The sequence below is a fragment of the Oncorhynchus mykiss genome, chromosome 11, assembly GCF_013265735.2.
Source record: "Oncorhynchus mykiss isolate Arlee chromosome 11, USDA_OmykA_1.1, whole genome shotgun sequence".
Classification (NCBI taxonomy): domain Eukaryota; kingdom Metazoa; phylum Chordata; class Actinopteri; order Salmoniformes; family Salmonidae; genus Oncorhynchus; species Oncorhynchus mykiss.
Genome location: NC_048575.1, coordinates 23,977,168 through 23,996,578, shown reverse-complemented (window position 1 = coordinate 23,996,578; position 19,411 = coordinate 23,977,168). Strand labels below are relative to the sequence as shown.

The following is a 19,411-nucleotide window of genomic DNA, read 5'->3' as shown; positions in this document are numbered from 1 at the left end:
CTTTTATTGGGTGACTGACACGAGCCATCACATGATTTAAGAGATGAATAACCAGAGGTTAAGGATAGGCTGGGGTGAACGTTAGTTAGCTAACAGTAACACATGCAGGGACCTGGCTGTTTGAAGCTTATTCCTTAGTGTATGGTTCAAATGAGTGTACGGTCCGAATGAGATGAGGAGTTTCTCTCATGTATAAAAGATGAAAGGTTTTTGAACTTCCTTGACAAACGAGAAAGGCTCAAATCATATTCATAATTACTGCCAAAAATAAGTACCATCACAATACATACAAGTTGAGAAAATCAGAACAAAATAATGTAACAAAAAACATTTTATTTAATTCAGTTAGCAAAGGCATCTGCAAAGGTTGATTCCATGATTCCAATCCATGTCGAGTAGAACATCATTTACACAGTTTGGTCAATAAATACAGAATGCAACTTGTCCCGCTGGATCAACTGTGGACTGTAGGACAGACAGACTGTGGCTACATTATCTCAGTTAGAAAACATACACTGGAAAACAGTATTTTTCCCGAGGCAGATAGTATTTTTTGTTAGGATACCATGAGTTGTATACACCTGGTTAGGATACCACGAGCTGCATATGCCTGGTTAGGATACCAAGAGTTCTATGAGCCGGGCGACCACATGTACGTTCAGGCTATTCCCCAGGACTCGGTATTGCTGTTTGGTGGAAATGTTCTTTGGGACAGCTGCAAAAAAACAACACAAAATCATTACGTCACATATTATCCTATGAACAAGACTAAACAGATACTTATTTTCAGGTTAGTTTTTCCCAATATTGTCAAGTGACTAAACAGTATTATGAGAATGCACATACCTCATTAAAATCCTTAAGAGAGAGTCTATTGACACATGTCTAAGGAACATAATGAAAAAAACACCATCAAAATGTGGGCTGCGTCTCAATCCACCAAATCCGCCTATGTCGATCTTCCACATTTGTGGTGGAAGGTGGCCAAGCTACAGCTGTGTTTGTCAGACCATGAGACATCTCATCTCATTTTCCCACGAAAACATCTGTAGCGTCCGAATGGTATGTCCTAAAAAAGGCCAAACCTTTGTAGGCCAGGGGTGACTCTCTCCGTTTTGCTCTGCGACCCCCATGTGTGATTGGGACTCGTCTGAAGGTAACACATACAAACTAAAGGAAGTAGTTTTGAGCCATTTCTGTAGTTTCAAAACATTGAAGGTCCCCCAGAACACAGTGGCCTCCATCATTCTTAAATGGAAGAGGTTTGGAACCACCAAGACTCTTCCTAGAGCTGGCTGCCCAGCCAAACTGAGCAATTAGGGAGATGTCCAAGACCCTTATGGTCACTCTGACAGAGCTCCAGAGTTCCTCTGTTGAGATGGGAGAACCTTCCAGAAGGACAATCATCTCTCAGCACTCCACCAATCAGGCCTTTATGGTAGAGCGGCCAGACGGAAGCCACTCCTCAGTAAAGGGCACATGACAGCCCACGTGGAGTATGCCAAAAGGCACCTAAAGGACTCTCAGAACATGAGATACAAGATTGAACTCTTTGGCCTGAGCGCCAAGCATCACGTCTGGAGGAAACCTGGCTCCATCCCTACGGTGGTGGAGCCATCATGCTGTGGGGATGTTTTTCAGCGGCAGGGACTGGGCGACTAGTCCTGATCGAGGGAAAGTAACAAAGTACAAAGAGGTCCTTGATAAAAAGCTGTTACAGAGCGCTTAGATTTGGTGGGGGGGGAGGGGGGGGAGGGGTTCGGTTCACCTTCCAACAGGACAATGACCCTAAGCAACCAGAAAATGATCCTAAGCACACAGCCAAGACAATGCAGGAGTGGCTTTGGGACAAGTCTAGGAATGTTCTTGAGAGACCCAGCCAGAGCCCAAACCCGATCGAACATCTCTAGACAGACCTGAAAATAGCTGTGCATCGAGCGCGAAGGTGCTTCAACAAAGTACTGAGTAAAGGGTCTGAATACTTACAGTAGCAGTCAAACGTTTGGACACACCTACTCATTCCAGGGTTCTCTTTATTTTGACTAGTTTCTACATTGTAGAATAATAGTGAAGACATCAACACCATAAACACATATGGAATCATGTAGTAACCAAAAAAGGTGTTAAACAAATCAAAATATATTTTAGATTCTTCAAAGAAGCCACCCTTTGCCTTGATGACAGCTTTGCACACTCTTGGCATTCTCTCAACCAGCTTCACCTGGAATGCTTTTCCAACAGTCTTGAAGGAGTTCCCACATATGCTGAGCACTTGTTGGCTGCTTTTCCTTCACTCTGTGGTCCAACCCAAACCATCCCAGTTGGGTTGAGGTCGGGTGACAGTGGAGGCCAGGTCATCTAATGTAGCACTCCATCACTCTCCTTCTTGGTCAAATAGCCCTTACACAGCCTGGAGGTGGTTGGGTCATTGTCCTGTTGAAAAACAAACGATAGTCCCACTAAGCGCAAACCAGATAGGGTTGCGTATCACTTCAGAATGCTATAGTAGCCATGCTGGTTAAGTGTGCCTTGAATTCTAAATAAATCACAGACAGTGTCACCAGCAAAGCACCTCCACACCATCACACTTCCTCCTCCATGCTTCACGGTGGGAACCACACATGCTGAGATCATCTGTTCAGCTACTCTGCATCTCACAAAGATACAGTGGTTGGAACCAAAAAATCTCCAATTTGTACATCAGACCAAAGGACAGATTTCCATTGGTCCAATGTCCATTGCTCGTGTTTCTTGGCCCAAGCAAGTCTCTTCTTCTTACTGGTGTCCTTTAGTAGTGGTTTCTTTGCAGCAATTCGACCATGAAGGCCTGATTCACGCGATCTCCTCAGAACAGTTGATGTTGAGATGTGTCTGTTACTTGAACTCTGTGAAGCATTTATTTGTGGTGCAATCTGAGGTGCAGTTAACTCTAACTTATCCTCTGCAGCAGAGGCAAGTCTGGGTCTTCCTTTCCTGTGGCGGTCCTCATGAGAGCCAGTTTCATCATTGTACTTGATGGTTTTTGCAACTGCACGTTTGACACAAATTTGACTGACCTTCATGTCTTAAAGTAACGATGGACTGTCGTTTCCCTTTGCTTATTTGAGCTGTTCTTGCTATAATATGGACTTGGTCTTTTGCCAAATAGGGATAGCTTCTGAATACCACCCCTACCTTGTCACAACACAACTGATTGGCTCAAACACGTTAAGGAAAGAAATACAACAAATTAACAAGGCACACCTGTTAATTTAAATGCATTCCAGGTGACTACCTCATGAAGCTGGTTGAGAGAATTCCAAGAGTGTGCAAAGCTGTCATCAATGCAAAGGATGGCTACTCTGAAGAATCTCAAATATATTTCGATTTAACAGTTGTGGTTACTACATGATTACTACATGATTACATTGGTTTTATTTCATAGTTGTGTTGTCTTCACTATTATTCTACAATGTAGAAAATTGTAAAAATAAAGAAAAGCCCTGGAATGAGTAGGTGTCCAAACTTTTGACTGGTACTGCATGTAAATGTTATATTTCAGTGTTTTATTTTTAATACATTTGCAAACATTTAGCAAAGACAGGTTTTGGCTTTATCATTATGGGGTATTGTGAGTAGATTGAGGGGGGGGGGGGGGGGGGGGGGGCAATTTAATACATTTTAGAATAAGGCTTTAAAGTAACAAATGTGGAAAGTCAAGGGGTTTGTATGTTTACAAATTAAATTGTATATTTCCTGAGCTTCCTTATATCTCCTAGAAAAAGACAGACACTTCAAAACCTTATTCCTTATGATTTATTTTTCAACTAATTATTTTGCCATTTATGAATGTCTTAGTCGATGCGTTTCTATAGTAGTAAAGGCCAAATTCTGTATCTTAACCCAAACAAACATATCTATATATATTTTTTATAACTAAAAGGGTCCAAAAATGAAATTATCCATGAAATGACCACCTTAAAACAATTCCATATGTTAGCTTAGTATTAAGATCCCTTCTTTTGTCATCCCATTAGCCCTCAGGCCCTTACTCTCTGGTCTCTCTCATCTTGTTACCTTGGCCGGCTTCCTATGTCCTCTACTCTCTAATTATATCACCAACCCAGAAAGCTCCTTACGCTAAAACCTTTGCACAGAAAAACACAACAGCCAACTAGGCTTAGCACTCACCGTAACTAACCTGGTTACATGGAGCAAACTACCAAGCGCAGAAGACTAGGCATTAGCCGTGCTGTGTTTGCTGTGACGACGACAAACTAATTAACTAGTGTAGGCTGCAGGCTAGTTTTAATTTCAGCACTTTGTGAGTAAGGTCCTCACATGGCCTACAGTATAAGGCCTATGATTTATGGAGTTTTGTACTGCATTTGATTGGACATATTCTTGATCGACTAACTAATCAAATAGACGTCTTATGTTATTGGCTTATGGGTGTGTATGACTCACTGAAGTGCTTGGGGAAGCCCATGAGGTTGGCTATCTCTCTGGGGGAGAAGTAGCGGAGCTTCAACCTGGACAGCTGATTTAGTTTCTCCTCATCAGACAGACGCTCCGGAGACTTAAACGCTGCTTCCATCTGAGGGGAAACGCAAAACAAAGAATATATCTGTCAGGGCAGAGCTCACCCTGTTCTCCTAGGCACATGCAACACCCTGCTCGCTTCTGCTTCCTGTCATGTTAAATGTACACATTGAGACAGGTAATGGAGCAGCTAGGCAGGTCTAAGACCTACTAGACATTGCGAGGGTGGACGTATCCATAAGCTGGCTAAGTGATCTATTAGAAGACACGTGTGGCTTGTGTAAGGTTGTAAGGTCAAAAACCTACATCGGTTTCCATACAGGACTGAAGCACAGAGCCTGTTCCCTCCACGTAGTGTCCATAGCTGTGGAAAAATAGGGGACACAAAATCAGCAAATACTAAAGTTTACACAAGAACGATACCAACACATGGAAAACATGTAGGGTAAAATGCATGTTATCCCAGGCTAGATTAAGTGAGAGTATGATGTAAAGCTGTGTACTCTACTCTACACTGTTTTTCTGCCACCGAAATCCTTCGGCGGGCCGCCTAGTGTTTTTTCGGGTCGCCAAAGTGCAAACAGTGTGAAATAAATATATTCAGTGCCTTCGGAAAGTATTCAGACCCCTTGACTTTTTCCACATTGTTAGGTTACAGCCTTATTCTAAAGTGTATACCCTATAATAAAAAAGCAAAAACATTTAATTTTTTTGTTAATTTATTCAAAATTGAAAACGGAAATATGACATTTACATAAGTATTCAGACCGTTTACTCAGTACTTAGTTGATGCACCGTAGGCAGCGATTACAGCCTCGAGTCTTCTTGGTCTATGACGCTACAAGCTTGGCACACCTGTATTTGGGGAGTTTCTCCCATTCCTCTCTGTAGGTCCTCTCAAGCTGTGTCAGGTACAGTATGATGAGGAGTATTGCTGCACAGCTATTTTCAGGTCTCTCCAGAGATGTTCGACCGGTTTACAAAAAACTTTTTTGCTTTGTCATTATGTGGTATTGTGTGTAGATTGCTGAGGATATGTATTTATTTAATCCATTTTACAATAAGGCTGTAACGTAATAAAATGTGGAAAAACGCAAAGGGTCTGAATACTTTCCGAAGGCACTGTATATATATACTTTTTTAATTAAATGTTATTAGAATAATGGGGATGGATAAACGCTTTCAGTGTAAATTTAAAATGACTAAAACCAGATTTGATGTATGTAGAAGATAATGAACCTGAATATTTTATATAATATATTCTTTGAAAACGAACAATTACCTAAATAAAAGCTAGACAGTCAGGGAGAATTGAAAATTCCCAGAACAATGAATTTAGCAGTATAGATTTTGTTATGTTTGAGCAAATGTACACAGCATTAGCCATGGCAAAATGCATAGAACTGCAGGAAATTAGCTTTAACGGTAGACTCAGCGAAATGACATTGCCACAAGCAGCACTGCAGATATTGAGATGAGCGAGATTTATGTGTACGGGTTCGCTTCACACTTACAGAGTGGGAGCCACGAGACCAAAACCGGAGAAGTTGAGCCTCGCACAACGCTCTTTGTTGTTGCGGAAATTGACCCACTATGCTGTTTACTTTCTGCATCTACGTCATATCACTAAGTCTACCTTTAAAACTGCAACATTTTCTCTCAGCTCCATAGCAGACTATGTCGAATTGCAGGAAATTCCTTTAAAAGCTGCAAAAAATGTCTCTCAGCTCTATGGAGAAATGTTTTGAAATGCAGGAAATTAAGCTTAAAAATTCCTAAAAGTCACTACACCGCCAAGATGGGGGCCTCTAAAACGTTCTCTGAAATTCAGCTGCACCGACGGGCTTACCACTTAAAGCCTTTTTTGATCCAGGAAAAAAAAAACCTACTGTGTCTATGCTCCAGCGCAGCTTAATGCCATACCCTTTGGTGAAGCAGACAGATCTCCTGCAGGTGGGCCTGACTATATCCATGAGCAGAGCGTAGCGCAGCAAGGTCTTCGTGGGAAGGAGGTACTGCTCCATCTCCCCTTCTCCCTGGTCCTCCAGGTAGACACTGATCTGTCTGAGGGACTGGTCTCTGTTCTGACTGCTCTTCCTCTCAGCATCCTGAGCCCGCTCCAGCTTGTACAGGATACCACCTTCATCTTCCTTGTGTTCTTCCTCTTGGTAGGCGGTTGAAGTAGGACTAGGTGAGATTGGAGAACTGGGCTCTAATAAGACCTTGTCTGCGGGTTGCGGGAAACCTTCCTGGATCTGGTCATGGGAGGAAATAAGTTTACCTCACATTATTTACTTGGTGGTGACAAAGACATAAAACCAGGATGTTGTCTACAAAATGTATATGAAGACAATGTTGCCCACAAAGTGTATGGAGCTACTGTCTTTCAGGAATGCAAAGTAGACATCAGTACATGTAGTTAGGTACATCCTATCCATAACATAATACAGATTGATGTTAAGGTGTCCGAGCCCCACCTCTGAAGTGGTGTGGAAGGAGAAAGATCCTGGTGGTGCTTTGGCAATCATGAAATACCGGAGTCTGGAGTTGGGCATCCCCAGCTGTGAACAGAGATAGACAGAATGAAGATGTGTAAGCTCACTATGCTGCTCATCATTTCAATGTAAGCAAATGTAAAGAAAGGTGATGTCTTACACATGTAGGAGAAACCATGAGCTCCTGATAGTTGTATCCACATTCCTTTAGCGTTTTCACCAAAGAGTCTCTAGGCAGAGTAGAAAAAACTATTCAGACATCACTCTTGGCAAACCTTCTGCCATCTCACAGACAACGTAAGATCATTTTTTTTTTTTTTACAAGACTGTAGTAAATGCACTGTACATGACAGTTGAAAAGTAAAGGGGCTCTAGAGAAATTATGTGGTAACCAAAATGGAAAAAATAGCATTTAGCTGAAAAATGTATAGGCCTACAGGACTTAGTAGAGAAGTGGGCTCTCTGGTGCTCAGAGAAAGTTTTGTACACTGATCTGATCCACAGCGACAGAGAAAGGCTAAACACACAGCCTGTCCCGGGACCCCATTGGCCACCAACAGTGTAACCATGGCGACCTTCCAGAGCAGGGGACTCCCGTATCCATGGTTACCTGGCGGAGGACGTCTCAAAGCCTTTCACGTTCTCCAGCAGAATGAAGCGTGGCAACTTGATGAGCCTACAGGGAAAGATGAGGGTCAAACCACACAGCATGTATTTATTCATTAAAATAAAGACATAATTCAGAGAGGTGAATTCATATTGATGCTAATATTATTACACTCTGAATGTGCAATATGCAACAGGATATTATTACATCAGTCTATCTATGAACAGAATGTAATGAGTAAGAAAATGACATGTTCACGATGGTGTCGAACAATGGTTTCAGTGGCCAGGATCTGAATTAATGACTCCAGAAATAGCTACTAGCTAGGCAACAAAGAGGGGAAACTGAGTAACTACAGTGGAGGAAAAGAATGAATGAACGTCAAGCCTATGGCTAGAAATAGTACAAAACAGAGTAGGCCTATTGGCTACCTATAAAACAAACAAGGCATTGGAAAGAGTGACCAAGTGGAAAGATGAATAGGGAGGGTAAATGTATGTGTCTAACCTTGGTAGAAGGTCGAGGATGTAGAGAAAGCTCTTGGTTCTGGGGTCAGATATGTCACCTTGTAACCCAATCCTAAAGAGAGGAAGACGATTGCAGTGTCCCTTCATCAACACATCTATGAACTAACAGAGATAATCTGTAAATGCTAACACCAGGTCTTAGGGACATGTGTACACACACACGCACATACCTAGTGAAAGGTTGGCATGGAGGGCTCATCAAGATCATATCAAACGCCAGTTTGTTGAAATCATCCAATGTCATTCCCTGAAACCAAAACCAAAATACTTTGAAGCTACACAAAATGACAGATACATTTTTTGTTTTAATTTATTAAAAAAACAGTGTTTCATCTTCTACTCAAAGCTGTGATTGTGCTATGGAATTATGACTGATTGACAGCTTTCTATGTAAGCCATTGCTACGGTATATAAGACTGATTATGAAAGCAACTATATATATATATATATATATATATATATATAAAAAAGTATTGTCAGCCACCAATTGTGCAAGTTCTCCCACTTAAAAAGATGAGAGGCCTGTAATTTTCATCATAACTATGACAGACAAAATGAGAAAAAAAAAAGTGTGTGCGTGTGTGTGATATATATATATATATATATATATATATATACACACACACACAAACACATATACAGTGGGGCAAAAAAGTATTTAGTCAGCCACCAATTGTGCAAGTTCTCCCACTTAAAAAGATGAGAGAGGCCTGTAATTTTCATCATAGGTACACTTCAACAGAAAATCGCATTGTAGGATTTTTTATGAATTTATTTGCAAATTATGGTGGAAAATAAGTACTTGGTCAATAACAAAAGTTTATCTCAATACTTTACGTTTTCTGTAAGTCTTCACAAGGTTTTCACACACTGTTGCTGGTATTTTGGCCCATTCCTCCATGCAGATCTCCTCTAGAGCAGTGATGTTTTGGGGCTGTTGCTGGGCAACACGGACATTCAACTCCCTACAAAGATTTTCTATGGGGTTGAGATCTGGAGACTGGCTAGGCCACTCCAGGACCTTGAAATGCTTCTTACGAAGCCACTCCTTCGTTACCCGGGCGGTGTGTTTGGAATCATTGCCATGCTGAAAGACCCAGCCACGTTTCATCTTCAATGCCCTTGCTGATGGAAGGAGGTTTTCACTTAAAATCTCACGATACATGGCCCCATTCATTCTATCCTTTACACGGATCAGTCGTCCTGGTCCCTTTAAAAAAAAAAACAGCCCCAAAGCATGATGTTTCCACCCCCATGCTTCACAGTAGGTATGGTGTTCTTTGGATGCAACTCAGCATTCTTTGTCCTCCAAACACGACGAGTTGAGTTTTTACCAAAACGTTATATTTTGGTTTCATCTGACATTCTCCCAATCTTCTTCTGGATCATCCAAATGCTCCCTAGCAAACTTCAGACGGGCCTGGCTTAAGCAGGGGGACACGTCTGGCACTGCAGGATTTGAGTCCCTGCGGCGTAGTGTGTTACTGATGGTAGGCTTTGTTACTTTGGTCCCAGATCTCTGCAGGTCATTCACTAGGTCCCCCCCGTGTGGTTCTGGGATTTTTGCTCACCGTTCTTGTGATCCTTTTGCCCCCACGGGGTGAGATCTTGCGTGGAGCCCCAGATCGAGGGAGATTATCAGTGGTCTTGTATGTCTTCCATTTCCTAATAATTGCTCCCACAGTTGATTTCGTCAAACCAAGCTGCTTACCTATTGCAGATTCAGTCTTCCCATTCTGGTGCAGGTCTACAATTTTGTTTCTGGTGTCCTTTGACAGCTCTTTGGTCTTGGCCATAGTGGAGTTTGGAGTGTGACTGTTTGAGGTTGTGGACAGGTGTCTTTTATACTGATAACAAGTTCAAACAGGTGCCATTAATACAGGTAAAGAGTGGAGGACAGAGGAGCCTCCTAAAGAAGAAGTTACAGGTCTGTGAGAGCCAGAAATCTTGCTTGTTTGTAGGTAACCAAATACTTATTTTCCACCATAATTTGCAAATAAATTCATTAACAATCCTACAATGTGATTCTCTGGATTTGTTTTCTTCTCATTTTGTCTGTCATAGTTGAAGTGTACCTATGATGAAAATTACAGGCCTCTCATCTTTTTAAGTGGGAGAACTTGCACAATTGGTGGCTGACTAAATACTTGTTTGCCCCACTGTGTGGGACACACACACACACAAACACACACACACACACACGCACACACACACACACACACGGGAGAACAAGTATTTGATAACCTGCAAAATCGACAGGTTTTCCTACTTACAAAACATGTAGAGGTCTGTCATTTTCATTATAGGTACACCTCAACCGTGAGAGACGGAATCTAAAACGAAAATCCAGAAAATAACATTGTATGATTTTTAAGTAATTAATTTGCATTTCATTGCATGACATAAGTATTTGATACATCAGAAAAGCAGAACTTAATATTTGGTACAGAAACTTTTGTTTGCAATTACAGAGATCATAAGTTTCCTGTAGTTCTTGACCAGGTTTGCACACACTGTACCAGATCCTTCGGGTTTCGGGGCTGTCGCTGGGCAATACGGACTTTCAGCTCCCTCCAAAGATGTTCTATTGGGTTCAGGTCTGGAGACTGGCTAGGCCACTCCAGGACCTTGAGATGCTTCTTACAGATGTAAGATGTTTTCACCTCCATGCTTCACAGTTGGGATGGTGTTCTTGGGGTTGTACTCATCCTTCTTTCTCCAAACCGTGCGAGTGGAGTTTAGACCAAAAAGCTCTATCTTTGTCTCATCAGACCACATGACCTTCTCCCATTCTTCCTCTGGATCATCCAGATGGTCATTGGCAAACTTCAGACAGGGCTGGACATGCGCTGGCTTGAGCAGGGGGACCTTACGTGCGCTGCAGGATTTTAATTCATGACGGCGTAGTGTGTTACTAATGGTTTTCTTTGAGAATGTGGTCCCAGCTCTCTTCAGGTCATTGACCAGGTCTGCCGTGTAGTTCTGGGCTGATCCCTCACCTTACTCATGATCATTGATGCCCCACGAGGTGAGATCTTGCATGGAGCCCCAGACCGAGGGTGATTGACCGTCAACTTGAACTTCTTCCATTTTCTAATAATTGCGCCAACAGTTGTTGCCTTCTCACCAAGCTGCTTGCCTGTTGTCCTGTAGCCCATCCCAGCCTTGTGCAGGTCTACAATTTTATCCCTGATGTCCTTACACAGCTCTCTGGTCTTGGCCATTGTGGAGAGGTTGGAGTCTGTTTGATTGAGTGTGTGGACAGGTGTCTTTTATACAGGTAACGAGTTCAAACAGGTGCAGTTAATACAGGTAATGAGTGGAGAACAGGAGGGCTTCTTAAGGAAAAACTAACAGGTCTGTGAGAGCCAGAATTCTTACTGGTTGGTTGGTGATCAAATACTTATGTCATGCAATAAAATGCAAATGAATAACTTCAAAATCATACAATGTGATTTTCTGGATTCTTGTTTTAGATTCCGTCTCTCACAGTTGAAGTGTACCTATGATAAACATTACAGACCTCGACGTATTACACACAGTTGAGTCGGAAGTTCACATACACCTTAGCCAAATACCTTTAAACTCAGTTTTTCACAATTCCTGACAATTAATCATAGAAAAAAATCTCTGTCTTGGGTCAGTTAGGATCACCACTTGATTTTAAGAATGTGAAATGTAAGAATAGAGAAAAATTATTTCAGCTTTTATTTCTTTCATCACATCCCCAGTGGGTCAGAAGTTTACATGCACTCAATTAGTATTTGGTTGCATTGCCTTTAAATTGTTTAACTTGGGTCAAACGTTTTGGGTAGCCTTCAAAAACCTTCCCACCATAAGTTGGGTGAAATTTGGCCCATTCCTCCTGACAGAGCTGGTGTAACTGAGTCAGGTTTGTTGGCCTCCTTGCTCGCACACACTTTTTCAGTTCCCACAAATTTTCTATAGGGCTGAGGTCAGGGTGTGATGGCCACTCCAATACCTTGACTTTGTTGCCATTTTGCCACAACTTCGGAAGTATGCTTGGGGGGTCATTGTCCATTTGGAAGACCCATTTGCGACTAAGCATAATTTTCCCTTCTCATGATGCCATCTGTTTTGTGAAGTGCACCAGTCCCTCCTGCAGCAAAGCACGCCCACTACATGATGCTGCCACCCCTGTGCTTCACATTGGGATGGTGTTCTTTGGCTTGCATGCACCCCTCTTTTTTCTCTAAACATAACAATGGTTATTATGGCCAAACAGTCCTATTTTTATTTCATCACACAAGAGGACATTTCTCCAAAAAGTACAAATCTTTGTCCCCATGTGCGGTTGCAAACTGTAGTCTGGCTTTTTTTATGCCGGTTTTGGAGCAGTGGCTTCTTACTTTCTAAGCGGCCTTCCAGGTTATGTCGATATAGGACTTGCTTTACTGTGGATATAGATACTTTTGTACTTGTTTCCTCCAGCATCTTCACAAGGTCCTTTGCTGTTGTTCTGGGATTGATTTGCACTTTTCGCACCCAAGTACATTTATATCTAGGAGACAGAACGCGTCTCCTTCCTGAGCGGTATGACGGCTGCGTGGTCCCATGGTGTTTATACTTGCGTACTATTGTTTGTACAGATGAACGTGGTACCTTCAGGCGTTTGGAAATTGCTCACAAGGATGAACCAGACTTGTGGAGGTCTACAATTTTCTTTCCTGAGGTCTTGGCTGATTTCTTTAGATTTTCTCATGATGTCATGCAAAGAGGCACTGAGTTTGAAGGTATGCCTTGAATCCATAGGTACACCTCCAATTGACTCAAATGATGTCAAATAGCCTATCAGAAGCTTCTAAAGCCATATAATTTTCTGGAATTTTCCAAGCTGATTAAAGGCACAGTCAACTTAGTGTAGGTAAACTTCTGACCCACTGGAATTGTGATACAGTGAATTATAAGTGAAATAATCTGTCTGTAAACAATTGTTGGAAAAATTACTTGTGTCATGCACAAACTAGATGTCCTAACCGACTTGCCAAAACTATAGTTTGTTAACAAGAAGTTTGTGGAGTGGTTGAAAAACGAGTTTTAATGACTCCAACCTAAGTGTATGTAAACTTCCAACTTCAACTGTATGTATGCATGCATGTATGTATGTATGCATGTATGTATGCATGTATGTATAAAACATTAAGAACACCATCCTAATATTGAGTTGCACCCCCTTTTGCCCTCAGAACACCCTCATTCATCAGGGCATGGACTCTATAAGGTGTTGAAAGCTTTCCACAGTTGTACCAAGTTGGCTGGATGTCCTTTGGATGGTGGACCATTCTTGATACACAAATATTGAGCGTGAAAAACCCAGCAGCTTTGCAGTTCTTGACACAAACTGGTGCACCTGGCACCTACAACCATAACCCGTTCAAAGGCACTTCTGTTAAATCTTTGTCTTGCCCATTCACCATCTGCATAGGACACATACACAATCCATGTCTCAATTGTCTCAAGGCAACAACAAAAAAAATCCTTATTTAACCATTCTCCTCCCCTTAATCTACACTGATTGAAGTGACATCACTAAGGGATCATAGCTTTTACCTGGTCAGTCTATGTCATGGAAACCTACTCAGTGTAAGTCTATGTGTAACCATTAACTCTCAGTGGTATGCACATAACATTCATCTCTATTTTTACAACCATTAAAATATTTGGTAACATCATACTAAAAGCCTGCAGGTATACTGCTGTGTAATGTGTTATAAGCATTCAGGCTTATGAGCCTTTATATTGCCTTCAGGTAAGGTTATGTCCCTGGATTTAAGACACTACAACAACATCCTTCCATTTACTTCTGGGAAATTCTACGGAAAGGGAAGCAGGCCTAGTCACTTTAAAAGCATGCATGCCAATCAAAAAATATTGATTAACAAACCATACAACTCTATGCAAAATGACTGGGCCTACTTTGAAACTGTACACAGTAAATGCAGATGCAAAGTTTGGTAACAGAATTACGGTAAAATCTCCTTAAATGTTATTCTGTTACCAAACTTTGTATCTGCACATTTCTTTATATATATATATATATATATATATTTATATATAAATATATATATATATATATATATATATATATATTTATATATAAATATATATATATTTATATATATTTATATATATATATATATATAAATATATATATATATATTTATATTTATATTTATATATATAAATATATATATAAATATATTTATATATAAATATATATATATATATTTATATATAAATATATATATATATATATATATATATATATATATATATATATATATATATATATATATAAATATATATATTTATAAATATATATATATATATATATATATATATATATAAATATATATATTTATAAATATATATATTTATAAATATATATATATATATTTATAAATAAATATATATATATATATATATATATATATATATAAATATATATATTTATAAATATATATATTTATAAATATATATATATATATTTATAAATAAATATATATATATATATATATATATATATATAAATATATATATTTATAAATATATATATTTATAAATATATATATATATATTTATAAATAAATATATATATATATATATATATATATATAAATATATATATTTATAAATATATATATTTATAAATATATATATATATATTTATAAATAAATATATATATATATATATATATATATATATATATATATATATATATATATATATATATATATATATATATATATATATATATATATATATATATATATATATATATATATATATATATATATATATATAAATATTTATATATATATATATAAATATATATATATACCCAAAAGGTTGGGGTCACTTAGAAATGTCCTTGTTTTTGGGAGAAAAAAAAGCGATTTTTTTTGGTCCATTAAAATAACATCAAATTGATCAGAAATACAGTGTAGACATTAGTCATTTACAACATTAACATTGTAGCTGGAAACGGCTGGTTTTTATTGGAATATCTACATAGGCGTACAGAGGCCAATTATCAGCAACCATCACTCCTGTGTTTCAATGGCACATTGTGTTAGATAATCCAACTTTATCAATTTAAAAGGCTAATTGATCATTAGAAAAGCCTTTTGCAATGATGTTACCACAGCGGAAAACTGTTGTCCTGATTAAAGAAGCAATAAACCGTCCTTCTTTAGACCAGTTGAGTACCCACAAAAGATCAGTCTCAACGTCAACAGTGAAGAGGTGACTCCAGGATGCTTGCCTTTTAGGCAGAGTTGCAAAGACAAAGGTAATATCTCAGGCTGGCCAATAAAAAGAAAATAATAAGATGGGCAAAAGAACACAGACACCGGACTGAGAAACTGCCTGGAAGGCCAGCATCCCGGAGTCGCCTCTTCACCGTTTACGTTGAGACTGGTGTTTTGTGGGTAGTATTTAATGAATCTGCCAGTTGAGGACTTGTGAGGCGTCTGTTTCTCAAACTAGACACTATAATGTTCTTGTCCTGTTACTCAGTTGTGCACAGGGGCCTCCCACTCCTCTTTCTATTCTGGTTAGAGACAGTTTCTTTCAAAAACAAGGACATTTCTAAGTGACCCTAAACTTTTGAACGGTAGTGTATATATAAAAAAATATATATATAAAATGTTTAATTACAATGTTTTGGTAAAATGTGTTAGTAATTATAATAGTAATTGTGCAGAGTTCTATGGTTTTTAAACTTTAAAATCAATGTTTTTTGTTTGGTATATATTTTAAAGTGAAAAAAACAAAAACAAAGTCTCAGCATAATTCCTTTACCACGGAATTGCCCTTCTGCTTTCACTGAAACTCTGGGCTAATTTGAAGAGTGACGCATAGACCTATAACAGCATGAATATTCTATCCTGTTAGGAACACAGTGCAAGTTGTGCATCATGTCTGACTGGATGCTGACAGAGCACACAACCTTTACCCCTCACTTAACCTGCTCCTCAGTTACTAAATGACCTCAAACAGCCTATTAAAACACAAGTCATGGGATTATGTGGGGAAAAGATAAACAAACAAATACATCCTAGACTATGCAACACTAAAGGAGTAGGCCCTCTCTCAATGGGTCTTCCACCAAGTCAGTGCCTTTTGAGACATTTTGAAAAAACTTTGGATTTCACATAGTTTTTACATTCTGTCATAAAGAGCACATGTTTAATTTAATAAAAAAACATGTTTTCCCATCTCAAGAGGTTAAATAAAGAATGACTATAGTAAGTGCCAAATAAAGTAATAAGGTTGACGATTTCCTCATAAATCAGCCATAAATCCCCTTGTGACAGGGGGAATGGAAGGTTGGGCAGGAAGTGGCAATTGAATGCAAGCTTCACAAAGAAATGTAATTGTTAAAACATTTCTAGCTTGTATCTATGCGCAACATGGTTGATGTGTTATGCTCGATCCACTGGGTTTTCCAGTACAAAACAGAAAATGGCCAAAAAGAACAGAACCAGCTCACCAGCTTTTACACTATGATTCGAATATTAGATGATCAATGTTTCTTCATCATTTAATTTTTTAAGGAATAGTTTCCATATTAAAAAGAGAGTTCAGTTCACAGGGTTTGCCTTAAAATTAGGGACAGAAGTAAATGAATTAGTAGGCTAATCACATGAAATAGCCTAAATAAGAATCTTCATAAATGACTGTCAAAACAACAAAATAACCACAGCTTTACAATGATGTTGAACACATGGAGAAATGTTAGGGTTAAGTGGGTTCAAATCTTCCTAGTAGTAACAGAGGGTGCAGAGAGGGACATGTCAAAATGCGGAATTTTGACACTTTAGTAAGTCTATATTTATAATAACAATCTGATTGAATTAGCCATATGGTCTATATTAAAAAGGGTGCTTCATTTAATATAACAGGCTTTTAAAATGCAATATTTGTGCACAATATCACAATACTTCAAATATAAAATGGACACGAAAGACATTCATTTTGTGGTACGCCCCCACTATTAATAAAGCATATTTATCCAAATTAACAATCTTGTGTCAATAACAGCTACTCTTGTATAAGGACTAGACTAATTGACAAGAATTCCATGTTGGTTTCTATTATCCAGGTCAAAGACCACTTAAACTCATCTACGAATAGTAACAGTGAAATCACTGAATTATCTACACATGTCAGCAAAGTGCTTCCTTTTGAAACGAAGACAACATTTAGAAGGTTACAGCTTAAAATAAATGTTCTGGAACTTTGGCGACTACTAAGTATTTTTTTAAACCACCCGCTTTGGGCTGGATGTGTCAATGTGTAGTTCATAATTTATGAAATCCCTAGTTTGAAAGTGACTGCTTTTCTGGAAGCTGTGCCATTTTCCCTACATTTTGTCTGGGCTAATTTGAAGAGAGTGACACATAGACCTATAACTGCTTGACTATTTTATATTATTAGGAAGACAGTGCAAGTTGTGCATCATGACTGACTGGATGCTGACAGAGCAGACAACCCTTCTTTTTCCCCCATGTGGGCCAGCCCCCTAGCAATTCAAATTCTAGCCAACGAACATCAGCCCCTCACCATTTGAGTGACCGCTAGCAAGATGCACACAGCAGAGTGAGCGAGAGAGTGTATTGATGTGGTGCACATATGTGAAGTAGTACACAATATTCAGGGAGCACTTTTGGCTCATTCAGATCTATTGGCTAAAAAGTATACAAATGTAGCAGATAATCTCTTTAACCTAAAATCGCTGTTTGTTTGAGAGACTTTAGTAAGAATTTTCATATCCTTTAATTTTAGCCTTGGCACTTTGAATGTCTCTCAAAGTGCAGGTGTATGTGACTTAACATGAGCTGACAATTTCAGTTAAATTGTTTATTTCCTTTGGTTAAGTGTGCCCCAGAAGTGTAGCCTGTTGGTTAAGAATGCAGTATGGCAACTCTTGTGAACCCGGGACCTCAATGACAGGTCTAAGAGTGCTCACCTCTATGGTCTTGGGAAGTAAAGGAGTGTTGGGGAAGTTGTGTTTGTAGATCTCATTGGCTGTGGTGTTCACATCCACTGCAGCTACCACCTTTGCTGCCACACCACTCTCTGCACAGAGAAAGAAATAGGAGTGTAAATCAACATGAAAAACTGACATGTCTAGTTAAATAAAGGTTAAATAAAAATAACAAAATAAAAAGATGGACAGCTAATTTACAACAGTAGGCACTAAGGTCTAGTGGTTAGCTGATGAGCCTGGTAATCTAACGATCAACAGGTATTGTCCCATAGACTTTATGAATACCGACAGTGACACCTGTTGAAAGCCAAAGCATGACAGGCTGCGTCAACCTTCGGATTCCAAATTAACGTCACTGCCTGAGCAAAGCGTACACTCGTTCACTTCCTTTCACTAAATTGAAAGGAAATGACTGGTATAAGAAATATGGTAGACATTCCCGCTAGCCATGCTTCCACTAACGAAATAAACTCCACAGTTGAAACTTCTTTCACCATGGAGTGGAGTTTAGTCCACTATGCCTCCACCAATCCAATGCTTGAAGATTTGTGGGGAGTAGTGAACGAGTGCACACTTCAAGAAAAAGTTGCTTTATTGGAATTAAAAAGGGTTAGTTGGCTGGACAGGTGCTATTAACCTTGGTTAATTGAGCATGAGCGAAAGTTGGGGTAAATTAGCGAGATTTATTAGGCGAGAAGCTAGCTACAAATCCATTTCCAGTCATCTTTGCAAACAATAACTTAGTATTTGCTCTCGAATTAAGAACAAGATAACGCTAGCTACCTATCAACAGTAAGAAAACCATTTACTTGCTACCGTTAGCGGACGCGGCTAGCCATTTTATAGCATGCTTGGACACAAAAAGACAAGTCAGACTCACAAGTGACTAGCTAACAGTTACATATTTCACATAACGTTACCCGTTAATGCATAATGCATTCCTCCGATTCCGCTGTACAATTCTAGTACTCTGAGGTTTTCCATGTTTGGTCCCTAGTTGAGCTATCTAGGTTTAACAGCATACACATTGTAAACAAGCATTACTGGTGCGTTTCCGATCAGAGTAGAGTACTAAAAGAAAGGTTCCGGATATTAAAGTTCCGCAGGCGCACTTAATTGCGTACTATGTCATTTGCATAGACATTATCTGTAAAGACTGTGTAGATAGTTAGGCTGTTAATTATATTAGGCGACATGCGGTTGATAAATATGTAATACACTGTAATGTCATTAGTTAAAAATTTG

At 39.0% G+C, this 19,411-nt stretch overlaps 1 protein-coding gene across 1 annotated transcript; it reads right to left on the bottom strand.

The window, feature by feature from the left end:
• Nucleotides 1–316: 316 nt before the first annotated feature.
• Nucleotides 317–19,231, bottom strand: trdmt1 (tRNA aspartic acid methyltransferase 1). The gene is made up of 11 exons (XM_021620558.2): nt 19,087–19,231; nt 18,146–18,255; nt 8,321–8,397; nt 8,131–8,202; nt 7,627–7,692; nt 7,177–7,246; nt 6,999–7,082; nt 6,445–6,776; nt 4,828–4,885; nt 4,447–4,576; nt 317–715 (listed from the first exon to the last, which is right to left on the bottom strand). The coding sequence occupies exons 1-11, from the start codon at nt 19,148–19,150 to the stop codon at nt 615–617; spliced, it is 1,164 nt and encodes a 387-aa protein (XP_021476233.1). The 5' UTR covers nt 19,151–19,231; the 3' UTR covers nt 317–614.
• Nucleotides 19,232–19,411: the final 180 nt, after the last annotated feature.

What these genes read in the sequence shown, in the direction of transcription:
- trdmt1 (XM_021620558.2), bottom strand. Translation starts at nt 19,150, where the DNA reads ATGGAAAACCTCAGAGTACTAGAATTGTACAGCGGAATCGGAGGAATG. An exon ending in AATGCATTATGCATTAACGG is followed by an intron (nt 18,256 to 19,086) that starts GTAACGTTATGT and finishes TTCTCTGTGCAG; the next exon opens with AGAGTGGTGTGGCAGCAAAG. An exon ending in TTTGAGACGTCCTCCGCCAG is followed by an intron (nt 7,247 to 7,626) that starts GTAACCATGGAT and finishes TACTCTGCCTAG; the next exon opens with AGACTCTTTGGTGAAAACGC.